The sequence below is a fragment of the Gossypium hirsutum genome, chromosome D01 (genome assembly GCF_007990345.1).
Source record: "Gossypium hirsutum isolate 1008001.06 chromosome D01, Gossypium_hirsutum_v2.1, whole genome shotgun sequence".
In the NCBI taxonomy this organism is placed as follows: Eukaryota; Viridiplantae; Streptophyta; class Magnoliopsida; order Malvales; family Malvaceae; genus Gossypium; species Gossypium hirsutum.
The window spans coordinates 43,602,459-43,616,161 of NC_053437.1; the positions used below are offsets into that span (position 1 = coordinate 43,602,459).

General features: G+C 39.3%; 2 protein-coding genes and 1 pseudogene across 2 annotated transcripts; 2 read left to right on the forward strand and 1 right to left on the reverse strand.

Moving 5' to 3' along the window:
• Positions 1-215: 215 nt before the first annotated feature.
• On the forward strand, positions 216-3,901 carry LOC107942905 (helicase sen1-like; annotated as a pseudogene).
• A 275-nt stretch (positions 3,902-4,176) lies between these two features.
• Positions 4,177-6,118, forward strand: LOC107945918 (uncharacterized). The gene is made up of 4 exons (XM_041086376.1): positions 4,177-4,215; positions 4,672-4,983; positions 5,109-5,257; positions 5,450-6,118. Exons 1-4 carry the CDS (start codon positions 4,177-4,179, stop codon positions 5,643-5,645), a joined length of 696 nt encoding a protein of 231 aa, XP_040942310.1. The 3' UTR covers positions 5,646-6,118.
• Positions 6,033-7,332, reverse strand: LOC107945917 (protein SLOW GREEN 1, chloroplastic). The gene has a single exon (XM_016880077.2). The coding sequence runs from the start codon at positions 7,230-7,232 to the stop codon at positions 6,240-6,242; it is 993 nt and encodes a 330-aa protein (XP_016735566.2). The 5' UTR covers positions 7,233-7,332; the 3' UTR covers positions 6,033-6,239.
• Between the last annotated feature and the right edge of the window lie 6,371 nt (positions 7,333-13,703).

A 13,703-nucleotide genomic window follows, 5' to 3' on the forward strand; every position in this document is an offset into this window, starting at 1 on the left:
TTTCAGTGCAAAAGGCTATCAAAGTGTTTTAAAGCCTAGGCCTTGATAGAGTATGTGAGTGCTTGTACGACAGATTCCTGCCATTGTTTTATATTTGCTTTCATATTTAGTATACTCTTCTTTCTTAGGACATAAGGTACCCTACAGTTCTTTATTTTAGTTTTTGTGGGTTTCGTTTAAAGGGTGGCAACTGAAACGAGTTTCTAACTGCAGATATTCAGAGGAAAAGAATGGGAAGTAAAAAAAAAAACAAGGGTTTCATTGATACTGTGTTTCAATGGTCTCTTGAAGACATTGAATGACAATCTTTACAAGGATCAGGTGTGCTTGCTTTCTTCTCCATCATCATTGAATCTTTGATGTCTATTTTCTTTTTCATATTCTTTTATCAGTGCAAATATGAGAAAAGTGGATGGGTTGCATGGGTTTAAACTCTGGCCTCTGATGCTGATTTAGCACAACCTTGCCGCTATGAACTGTGGCTTTGTTGGAGAAGTTCCTTTTCTTTATCAAACTTTATTTGCAACTTTTGGTATATGCACTTATTAAGGAAGTTGAAACGTTTGCTCTTATATATAAAGAGAAAAATAGCTGTAGTAGTTTTTTGGAATATTCTTTCTTCTATGGATTGTGAGTGTTTTTTTCTCATTATTCTGTATTCTATCTTATGTATTTCTTGCTTTTACGCCATGGTAAAAGATACAAGAGATTTTGTTATAGGACTAGTCTGCCAAAATGTTTGTCTGAATCAAAGGTTTAAACCATTTTAACTTTTTCTTCTCTCTCAACCCCGAGTATGCAGACTGTTTTGGACTCATTTGATCTCAATTGCAACAGTTGAAAAGGATTCCAGTTTCATTTCAGTCAATGGAACAATATTTTGGGTCGTATTGACATACCTTAATGTGTATACGTCACATGGAACATTGTATTATGATGTGGATGTTGATTACTGGAAAAACAAAGATCATCAGAAGAAATTATACAAAACATTGCCTGGAGATGTTTTCGTGATAGCAGATGTGAAACCCGAAACCACTTCTGATTTACAAAGTATATGCAGAAGTAGAACCTGGACTTTTGCCCTTGTCACAAGATTTGGCAAGGACAACAATGATGATAATAGCTCAGCCACTTCCTTCCGAGTGAAAGCATCGCAAGACATTGTTTCTAAAGATGAAATGCAGAAATCACCATTTGTTGTTCACCTGACAAACGTAACCACAAACACCCGAATGTGGAATGCACTGCAAAAGAAGAGAAACTTGAAGTTTATTAAAGAAGTTTTGTGCACTGATCAAATGGTATGGAATCAAATGACATCAATGTTTGATATTTGCTTCTGTGAATGTGACGTTATACTGGATAATTTGGTATTGCTTTTCATCGTTAGTGGTTACTTATGATGCAAGTGGCCATCCTTACTATGCATCATGCAATATGTTCATTCTTTGTGTTAACTTGAGACATTGCGTGTGTCCAACGCGATTAATGTACCATGAGTCTTGCATTTCACATTTTCCATTCATTTTTCATGTTTGTATAACCCTTCCTTTTCCATAAAATTTATTGTTATTGCTTGAGGACAATATTTGAGAAATTTTATCAAATTTCATGTTGTATGCAGGGAGCTGAAAGATGCAGTCTTTGTTCTTCAGAGGTTGGTGCAAACTGGAATGATGTTTTTCTGACAAGTTTTCTATCTAAAATGAATGAATCTAAAAAGAAGTCAGTGTTGGCTTGTCTCAACAAAATGCAGTGCAACCCCAAGTCTCAGGTGGAACTTATTTGGGTCCCCCCAGGAATTGGGAAAACTAAAACTGTATGCGTGCTGCTGTTTGCACTGTTGAGAGTGAAATATAGGACATTCAGTTGTGCTCCAACAAATATTGCAATTACAGAAGTAGCTGCACGTGTGTTAAAGCTGGTAATAGAAGCCAACAAAACATGCTCTGTAGCTGATGATCAGTTTTGTTCTGTGGGAGACATCCTCTTATTCGGGAGTAACGAGAGTCTTATAGTTGATTCTGAGACCGAAGAAATATTTCTAGATTATCGTGTAAAAAGGCTTAGAGAGTGCTTTCGGCCTCTAGGTTGGCGGCACTGTTTTACTCCAATGATAACATTTCTTGAAGATTGCGTCTCTCAGTACCGTATTTTCTGGGAAAATGAAGCCATCAAAAGGAGGACACATGGTAGTGAACATGAAAACCGGAGGAAAGAATCTGGCAGTGAGACTGGCTGTAAGAAGGGAGACTCAAAACATTCCTTGAATATGCAAGAGAAAGATTTGCCCCTACAGCATTACCACTGAGGTGTGTGTCAATTTTATACACTTGTATACCCAAAACCTACTTTCAGGGGCATAAGTACCAAGACCTTGAAACTCTTTTAGGCCTGCTCAACTCATTAGAAACATGCCTGTTTTTTAGTGGTATATCTTCTGAAGAAGTGGAGGATCTCTTTTTACACTCAAACGATGATAAATTGCTTCCCCAAAGTCTTTGTGATCCTGCACGTTTGTTGTGCTCAGTAAGAAGTTAGTGTCTTTCAGTTCTGAAAAGCCCTGTGTGATTCTCTTAGTGAACTTAAACTGCCACATGCAAGGAATGACAAATCCTTAGCACGGTTCTGCTTCCAAGCAGCTTCTTTACTCGTTTGCAGTGAATGCAGTTCTTATAAACTCTATAAAGTTAAAATGAAGCCCTTAAGTGTGTTGGTAATTGATGAAGCAGCGCAGTTGAAAGAATGTGAATCGACCATACCCTTGCAACTGCCAGGGTTAGCACATTCGATTCTTATTGGTGATGAATGGCAATTGCAGGCTACAGTTCAAAGCAATGTATGTAAATTATACTTGGTTTGCAGTCTTCATTTATCTCCAAGGTTCCTTTGCAATTCTACCATTAATTTGTATATTTTTGTTATAGGTTTCTAATGAAGCTGGCTTTTGAAGAAGTTTATTTCCAAGGTTGACTACTTTGGGACATTCAAAGCACCCACTGGATATTCAGTACAGAATGCATCCGTTGATCAGTTGCCTCCTAAATGCATGTTTCTATAATAACAATATCTTGGATGCAGCTGATGTTAAGCATAAGAGTTATGAAAGACATTATCTTCCATGGCCTATGTTTGGTCCCTTCTCCTTTATAAATGTCTGTGGAAGAGAAGAAGAGGATGGTTCTTGGTGTAGCCATAAAAATATGGTTGAGGTAGCCGTCTTGGAGAGGTTGGTGCAAACTCTGTTCAAAGGTAATTACCACGAGTCTTTTTATTGTATGTGGATATTTAGTTTACTGGCATATGCCCTTTTGAATTTTTGTTGCTTTTGCTTACGGCTTGGAAGGGCTCAAGAAAGAGGCTGAGCATTGGCATAATATCTCCCTATGCTTCTCAGGTTGTTGCAATTCAGAAGAAACTTGGTAGGAAGTATGAGAAAACTGATGGCTTTGCAGTGAAGGTGAAGTCAGTTGATGGGTTCCAGTGTGGTGAGGAAGATATTATAATAATATCAACCGTGAGATCCAATAGTTCGGGAGCAATTGGTTTCGTATCCAATTACCAAAGAGCTAATGTTGCTCTTACAAGGGTCCCTTACTGCCACTCTACAGAACCGTACATGAGATTTTCACCTCATACGGCTCCTCGTTCAATTCTTTCGAAGTCATTGGGTCCTTTTCCTCGTTCGAGAATCTCCTCCCTTCTTCCACTCTGTCCCGAAGAGTAACTAGGACAAATTCAGTCACGTTTTCATGTTCCAATTGAACACTTTCCATTTTTGATTATTCTCAAAAGAGGATTTTTTTTACCAAACATCTGCGGATCCAATCACACGATCTTATAATAAGAACAAGAGATCTTTCTCGATCAATCCCTTTGCCCCTCATTCTTCGAGAATCAGAAAGATCCTTTTCAAGTTTGAATTTGTTCATTTGGAATTTGGGTTCTTCTACTTCATATTTATTTACTTATTTATTATTTTGATTATTTTTTCCCCTCTTTTTTTGATTTCTTTTTTTTTTATTCCCTTCCATCATTCCCTAAGTCCCATAGGTGGTATTTCCTTGGATTAGCCTTTTTCATGTCTTGGTAGTTTGTGCAATTCTGTGATAAGTTGTAATATATTTCTGGGTTTTCAATGACTTCTCAGGCACTGCCTCCGGATTTTGGGGGATGGAACAACACCGGCCAAACGTGAATCTGTTTAGCAGGGTTAGTTCGTGGTGCAAAGGTCCGACATCGTTTCTTTAATTCTGATGGAGATAGGGAATTGGCTAAAGCTATTTTAGATGCGAAGAAAGATTTTGGTCAGCTTGATGACTTATTTAATCAGATTGTAACTTCTATACTGATTAAAACTAGCTGTCATTCTACTTGTTGTATCAAAGTTACTTTTGTTTCCAACTTTCCATGAATTCCTGGTTGAATTTTGTACGTTCAACATGAAACTTTGTTATCAAAGATAACTGTGCATGAGATGCAATGTGCATTTTATATTAAATGGTAAATTATATTCTTATTATTTACCATGACCTCAGGTTCGTTTCAGTGATAACTTTAGAAAGTCATTTGGGAAGGTGAAATCTACACAGACCCAGAAATCAAAGAAGAATGAGGGAACTTATTGGAGGCAGCAGTACTTAATTCGTTTTGAGGACTTACCTTTAGAGGAAGAATCAGGGAAGTTGTTGGGAGGCAGCAAAAGTTGCAAAGTTGAAAGCCGGAAGCAATCAATATCAAACCGTAGGTTTCTCTAGTGAAGTATTTCCTCCAGCCACTTACGATGAAGAGACGAGCTCAGAGGTTGTTCCATCTTCAAGCTCAGTTTCTCTGTCAGATCAAGACTTGAATATGCAGAATCAAAATGGCAGTGATCTGCAGTTTAACCATGGTCATTTTTGGGAACTTGTTCAAGCATTACAGGCAGTGGATAGTACCAAAGATCAAAGGACCATTATCTCGTATGTTTCGAAATTGAGGGTAATGTTTAGAAGAGGTCCAATGTCTTACTGTTTTCCATGTATTTTATATGCCTAGTATTGTTCAGATCATGCTTATTGTTATTTTAGCTTGTTTCATCATTCACTATTTGCTGTATTTTGTAGGTATATTTAGGAAAATTTGCTTTCATCATAGGTGCTGGTATAAAAGAATGTTTGCAGAAGAAACCTGCAGATCAAGAAGACAACTTTTCAAGGGATGCAATCAACATGTTTGATTTAATGAAGCGACTCCATAGTCAACTAGAACCAAGGTCAATTTCATTCAATGTTTGTCCCATACGTAGTTGAAAGATGTCATTTTACACATGATTAGTGAAAAATCCCTGCTGCTTTCTCCATTTCTTTTCCAATAAACTGAAACTTGAAAGCAGCATTCCTATAATTGGTGCTGTTTGCGAGGAGCTGCTTCAGGGTGGTCTATAATGGTGCCCTTTCTATGGCAGCTATACTTTTTGGAGAATCATGAAAATCATGCATCTGATGAAACTGGTGACCACTGTGACGTGGAAGAGAGAAGTTGTAAGGGTGAGAAAAGTAGTAAGGGCAAGAAGCCAGCTTCAAAAGTCACTGTCAATTCGAAACCCCAAGGGAACAATAATTCTAAGAAAAAACAAGAGTGGAGGCCAAAAACCAGAGTAGATAAGCATTCCTGAAATTCTAGAGGGCATATCACCTATCTATATTTACAGTGGTTGCATATAACATACTTTTGCTTGATCTTTTATTAGTTGAAAGTTATGGTAGAACTTCTGGTATGGGGCGAAATCAATATTCTGAATTGGGTTTAAAATGTACTTTTTGAACTGCAACCTCTCAGTAGATTCTCAATTTTATTGCCTTAAACAAAAGCAAGAAACCTTTACCCTAATACCATTATGTAAATAATATATTATATAAAGCCCAAACAAATGACAATCATGCTAACCAACTGTTCCAATTAAAGAGACCAAAAAACAAGAAATAATAGTAAAATCAAGCAACTTGAGAATATCATTGAAGCCTAAAACTGCCAAAACAACTAATTCCTTTAATAAAAAAAAGGTTTCATCTCTTTATTTCTGTTAAGTATCCTCTGACACTTGCAAAGAAGTTCCAATATCACTTGGACCTTTTTCAACAAGGTTTTAAAGGCCTAAATGAAACACTACTGGAGAAGTTTTTAGAAAAAAGGGAAATACCCCCAGGAACTGTATACCCACCTGAATGCCAGAAAATATGGGAAACCCCCAAAACTCAATTCTCCTCACTGGTCCCAAACAGTTTCATTCTCGATAAAGATGTCCTTAAGTATCCATCCACCTCAAACTTCTTTGGTGAAAGCTCCTTATACTTTGCGAACTGTTCTTTAGCTTCAGCATTCCTATCAAGCAAGCTATATATGATACCTTGACAAAAATACGGCCTAAAATCAGTTGGATCTTCTTTGGCCAATTCCTGGTAACTCATCAAAGATTCGTCCACGTTCTTTTGCAAGAACTGTATCTGCGCCATTATGAATCGAACATCCCTAGCTTCTTTGACTTTCTTCTCTTCTTGGGCCCTGGCTAAAGCCTCTTCTAACCTCTTGATCACGGCTTCGCCTTCCCCACAACGGTCCATCAACAACGCATTCTCGAACAAAGCTTCGAAAGAGAACGGATTCGACTGAAGAATTTCCTCAAACACTTTACGTGCATTCTCCGTTTGACCCATTTCCCCCAACAGCCTCCCTAACAAGAATTTCCAATCAATAAAATCTGGTTGTGCAGAAACCAATCGGTTCAAGATACTCAGCGCTTCTTCGTCTTCGCCGTTTTCGAGCTTCTGTTGCAAAAGCGACTGTAATGCCGCAATGGCTTCGTCATTAGATCCCAGAAACTCAGACAACGGTGAAGTTTCTTTTGGGCTTTGGGTTTTCACTTGTTCGTTTTCTTGGAGAACTGCAGGTTCTTGTTCAGTCATTGCTGGTAGAGAATCGGCTTTGGCAGGGAAGTTGGAGAATTTCCCGATCATCAAACTTGTGGCACCGACCAAAACAGCGGTTTTGGCAAATGATTGAAGCTTTTGAGAGAGGGATTGGCCATTGTTGTTAGGCTTAGAAACGGGAATGGCATCAAAATTTGCAGAAGAAACCCTAAGCCTGAGGGGTTTGGGCGAAGGAAAAGTGAGGAATGAAGGAGAAGAAAGTGGTTTCAAGGGAAGAAAAGAGAGGGATGGTGATGATAACGTGGCCAGTGTGGGATTCATGGCTTGAGATTATTTAGGGTTGTATTTCAAAGATGGAAGAAAACAAGGTAAGTAGGCAGGAGAATGGAGAGTGATGCAAAGAAAAGAGGGTATTTGTAGTGGGGGGGGGGGGGTTAGGCCTTAATTAGTTAAATAATTAATTTCAAATACTTAAAAGTTTTGAGTTAGGTGAGAAACAGAACTTCTTAAAAGTTTTGAGAGGGCTCGAATCTCTTCACCCACTTTTATAAATTAGATTCAACTCCACAGCTTTTCTTTTGTGTTTTTATCAATTACATGATAGACTGCCAATTAAAATCGTATAGTAATATAAATCAATTTTGTTTAAACCAGATTGGATCGGGCGATCAGATCAGGAAATGGTCTGAAAAATATCTTTAAATCTGTTAGATCAAAAATCGGTTGAATCGATTAAAAAATTGGTTGAGCCTAATCTAATTTTTTTTTATTTTTGAGTTTTTAATAATTTTTAATCGAATGAACTGGATCGATCGAACCAGTTGAACCGATAAACCGGTGGCCTGAAAGTTTGACAACTGATCCGATTTAAAAAACCATTGTTCAAAACTATATATTAAAAATAATTTAAGGTTAAAGATAAGTGTTTTTAATTTAAAGTTAGATTTTTAATTTAAAAATAAAAAAATAAATATAAGAATAATCACATATTTTCTATTTCACATTTTAGCCTTTTTAAATTTCACTAATTGAATTGATATTTGTTTAAATTAGATATTTTATATTAATATTATTATACATAACAAGTAATAATCTCGCCTCACTTAAAGGTCCTCCGCATACAACTCACCTCACTAAGGCTATTTTTGGATTTTATCGAACCTAACGTTTCGGTGAGATTTGCATGGTTAATCGTGCAATCGCAACTCTGTAACGCCTCAAATTCGATCTGATAAATTGGATTTGAATCTCGGGTGTTACCACTCTAATACAAATGTAGGCTCAATCTACTTGTACAAAGTTCAATGAATACAACTTAGTTACATATTGCCTGGACTAAAACATAGGTGATTATACATCAAATAATAATAATTGTAGTACTGGATAAATTAATCACAAGGAAATTCTGACTAATCTCACAACTTATTTACAACATTCCAAAACATAGACTTTTGTGCAAAACTATTAACTGCATTTTTGCTACCAACTTGTTTTGTATGCATAATAGCCCAGTACACCCACTCCCTTGGCATAGTTCTAGCATCGCCCCTCCTAGCATAGACCCATCCTAGCTTACTTGTAACAATATACACAGAGGTAGTGAAATAAACACCAATTACCTGGTTCATGTTTGCACATCGCATTTGGAATTTCAGATAGCCATCTTTATTTCTTATCTTTCAGTTTGTCTCTTGGCGAATACATTTCTAGAGTTCCATTCCTCATACCATAGTCGTCATAACCTACTCGGAGATCATGTCTTACCCTTCTCATCTTTAATACATCATTCACGTTCCTCGTTATGAACTTTCACAATTCCTTGCCCATTTCTTTTCTAGAGGTCCATATAGACAACCACTATTATTCTTGCATACATGCCCTAAGTCTTCGTTCCTTTGATAATTCATGATTGATCACGTATACATATAGTAGATACCTCTTTCAATTATTCTATTCGAATCCTCCTCGAAAGTCCCATTTTTTCTCATTATATCCACTTGCACTTGTGAATTGTGTTGGCCGTGCCAAAACCATTTGATACAAAGTCTGCCACTAAAAGTCTCATCCTTATATGCCAAGCATTTCCTTTTCGAGTTTGTTATGAGTACCATTACTTCAGAGCGCGTCACGTTAGCATCTTCTTCAGAGTTCGCCACGGAGGAATTTCATTTAGATTATTGTTACGAGGGCTTTCATTTTGTAATTCGCCATGTAGGCTTCCATTTCATAGATTGCCACAAAAGGTTCCCTTTTCACAAATCACCACAAAGGCTTCCCTTTTCATATATCACCATAAAAGCTTCATTTCCATAGATAGCCACAAAAGCTTCCCTTTTCATAGATAGACACAAAGGCTTCCATTTCATAAATTTCCACAAAGGCTTCCATTTCTCTGGCATGTTCACAATAGGGATTTGCCTAAAATCATTTTATGTGAGGTTTGCCCCTCATCATCTTGGGTCACGTAGAGAACCTCATTAGGTAATAACCTTCTTTTAATTCTTTCCATATGATGCCATAGCCCACCAGCTACGGTCTTACACGATATGGTGCCATAGACTTTTCCTTTCAGAGAATCATGTTTAAAATCCCGACAGACTCCTTTAGATGACTTCACTGCGGTGAACAAACTTAGACTCACTTAACCGACCTTCAAGCATTGACCCCATTTAAGGCTTAACTTGTTTCCTTTTAGATAATCTTATACATTCTAGAATCATTCAGACAACCTTATTTTATTATTAGAACATTTATCACATACTCAACTTATCAGATACCACACAGACTGACCATGCAAGACTCGTTTATTGCCCATACCACAACATCAACTTCCTATCATACTTTCCTAACTTTAGAATCGTAGTGTGTGACTACTCTCTACCAAAATATCTCGAATAATACTATGCATGCAAGGGTCGGCTTTGAGACTCACTTGACACTCACGAACAACAACTTAATTTCTAGATCTCAACATCCATCCAAAAACCTTAGCAATCCACTGCTTGCAAGGCATAAGAATACCATTAAAACTTATTCATATTATCTTTATCATCATCTCATACCCAGAAAACCCTCATGCAAAGCTTTATTTTACCATTTTCCTGTTCACCCTATTAATAACTTATCATTACAAAAGTTAACATGCAAAAACCATAGTACTTACCCAAGATGTGAAATAACATTCTTTTAGAACTCTGATCCTTAGTTTCAGCTTAACAAGGAAGATCTATCCTCAGATCCAAGGCAAATCAATCCTAGTATGTTATAATAGAAGGAAGAAGATAACTCCCTCTTTTTCCTTCTCAAGCCCTTATCAATATATAAAATTTCACGCTCTCATACGGGGACCACACATGTGTCACGATCCATTTTAATCTACCCAATAAAGGGTTTACAATTGTATAGAAGCGTATGCAAGTGTCACGGGCCGCAGTTCAAAGCCCGTGACCATCTCACCAAATACATCCAATGGAGGTCTCTTGCTTAGATGAGGATCATTTGGCCTACGAGAACTGGCCCGATTCAAAGAGCTACTGGATAAGCCTGTCAGATTGAAGCCTGGTTGGCCTGATAACGAAGAGATGGCAACAAAGGCTAATATGGTAACTAATCTTAGAAGATAGAGGGAATCATATCTTGTAAAGATTAGATTAGATTTGATATGGCATATATTGTAAATCCCTAAAATTAAGGGATATGGTTAAATCTCATCCGTCGATGTAAATGTATCTTGACCGTCGATTTTGGGGGAGCTCAACTATAAATAGAGAGCCTCCCCCTCAGTTGTACTCACTCCTGAATTGTTTCATTATTCTTTGTGAATAAGAATTGAGAGCATTTACTCAAACACTTTGTGAGCGCTCTTTCTGTTGTTCTTTTGTAGCTTCTTTTGGCACAATCGCTTCCGCTATACAAATTGGTGCCTTGGAGGAGTTCTAAGGAATCCTCACTTTTGGGCGTAAAGGCTGACTTAGGCGAGTTTGGAGCAAACGGATCGCCTAAGGCCGCACGGTTTGCAAGACGAAAGGTCTAGCCCCGTGACAAGTGGTATCCGAGCCAAGGTTTGAACCGAGTAATATTTGAGTTGTTGGTTCAAAGGCACTGTTGGGATGTCAAGAGAAGAGTTTGAAAAAAAGTGGGGGAGGAAGTCTTTGAGGGAGATGTTGTCGGCTATTGAGGAACGCGTGGGGAAACTTAAGGAGTCCATGGAGGATGCAAAAGAGTCGGGCAATGCGCTTGGGGAAAGCATTGATAACTTGAGGGAGCAGTTCAGGGACTTTGTTACCGAGTGTCTCACTTCCCAAAGGGATAACGTGCGAGAGTTGCTAGATTCCCAAAGGAAAAAGCTGACGGAGAGGAACGATGCTCTCGAGGCCATGATGATGGCTTTGAAGGAGGAAACAATGGCTACGACAAGGGCTTTGAGCACAAGAATAGAGGAGCTCGAGGTAGAGCTGGCCTTGTGTCGAGCAGCCGTGGGGAAAGGAGTGACAAATGCAGCACTCAATAACGAGGATGTCCCAAAGCCAAAAGAGTTTGTGGGGACAAGATCTGCATGCGATGTGGACAGTTTCTTATGGAGGATGGAGCACTATTTCCGTGCCAAAGGCATCGTGGATGATGCGGTTAAGGTAAATACAGCTTCAATATTTCTTACTGACATTGCGCTTTTATGGTGGCGACGTAGGACCACAGATAAAAGGCAAGGGGAGATTGGGACGTGGCAAGAGTTCCAATACGAGTTGAAGGGACAGTTTGATGAGGAAGAAGCTCGGGCAAAGTTGCAAGGTATATCGCAACGGGGAACAGTAGGGGAGTATGTTCGAGAGTTCAAGGAACTCATGCTCCAAGTTTTAGAGGTGACCGAAAAAGAAGCGTTGCTTGCTTTTCAGAATGGATTGAAGCCGTGGGTCAGACAGGAGGTGGAACAAAGAGGTGTCCAAAAGCTGTCGGAAGCCATGACGGTAGTTGAGTCCGTGGTGAAGCTTGGTCTAGGGAAAGACAAGGTTGCGTCTTCCAAGTCCGATGGAATGGGCGTATGTGAAATGGATCACAAGGAAGATAGTGTTGATGGCAATGGCAACGGCGAAAATGGTGGTAATGGGAAACCACGAGTTGGGAAGAAAAAACCCAAGAGGAAAAGGGACAAGCTAAAATGCTTTCTCTGCGACGGTCAACACATGTTGAAGAAATGTCTGAAGAAATCCGTGCTTAAGGAGAAGCCGGTGGGTAAGGCCTTGGTACTTGGTTCGAGCGCAAGGGGTGTCAAAGCCAAGGAGGCCGAAAGTGAGAAGAAGCCAGTGGAGTACTTCTTGTGTCATGATCTGCATAGGTTGCGGAAGTGTCTGAGGAAGTCTGTCATCGAGGGGAACGATGGAGCAGACAAGGAGCCCAAGAAGCTTGGTTCGAGCAAGGGAAAAGCCGAAGCTAAGAGGGCAAAGAGGAGCAAAAAGAAATGAGTAAAGTGCTTCTTGTGCCGTGGTCCGCATGAGTTGCGGAACTGTCCAAAGCAAGCTAGAGTCAAAGGAAAGGCAATGTCTGAGCTTGTTGAGTCATCGGAAGGGCTTCCACCAAAGGAAGAGGTGAGTTTGTCATCGGACTTAGAGGGAATAGTTGCGATGAAAATAATGAAGCTGGGACCAATGAGGCTCAAGTTGAGTGAAGCGTCAGAGTTGGCCGAGTCATCGACAAGGCTTCCACCTATGGGAGAGGTGGGTGGTGCATCAGACTTCAAGGAAAAGGAAGCGATGCATGTGGGATAGTTGACCAGAGTAAATGCAGCGAGTAGGACGGCTCGAGTTAAGAAGTGACGTAAGCCAAGGCAAAAGTCCCGAAGGAAGGGAAAGGCTAGGGCGTCGAGACGAGACCGAGGCGAATCAAGTCAGTGCCATTCAGAAGTCGCAACGAGGGCATTGTGAGAATGGGTGGGGGAGAATGTCATGGGCCGCAGTTCAAAGCCCGTGACCATCTCACTAAATGCATCCAATAGAGGTCTCTTGCTTAGATGGGGATCATTTGGCCTACAAGAACTGGCCCGATTCAAAGAGCTACTGGATAAGCCTGTTAGATTGAAGCCTGGTTGGCCCGATAACGAAGAGATAGCAACAAAGGCTAATATGGTAACTAATCTCAGAAGATAGAGGGAATCATATCTTGTAAAGATTAGATTAGATTTGATATGGCATATCTTGTAAATCCCTAAAATTAAGGGATATGGTTAAATCTCATCTGTCGATGTAAATGTATCTTGACCGTCGGTTTTGGGGGAGCTCAACTATAAATAGAGAGCCTCCCCCTCAGTTGTACTCACTCCTGAATTGTTTCATTATTCTTTGTGAATAAGAATTGATAGCATTTACTCAAACACTTTACGAGCGCTCTTTCTGTTGTTCTTTTGTAGCTTCTTTTGGCACAATCGCTTCCGCTATACAAATTGGTGCCTTGGAGGAGTTCTAAGGAATCCTCACTTTTGGGCGTAAAGGCTGACTTAGGCGAGTTTGGACTAAACGGATCGCCTAAAGCCGCACGGTTTGCGAGACGAAAGGTCTAGCCCCATGACACAAGAATCTATGTTTTAATATAGTTTTAGTCCATTTCTTCATTCGCTCCTGACCATGTTGGTAGAACTTGATCAACACAGTAACTAAGCGAACTTGACGTACTGTTCCTTTGGCCATACCCATCTCCAAAAACTCTCGATTCTTTTATCGAAATTCTTCTTCTTCATATGTACACACCTTCAGATAACAGTTCTTACCTACCACACCAACACCAACTATTTGCCCAATGTAT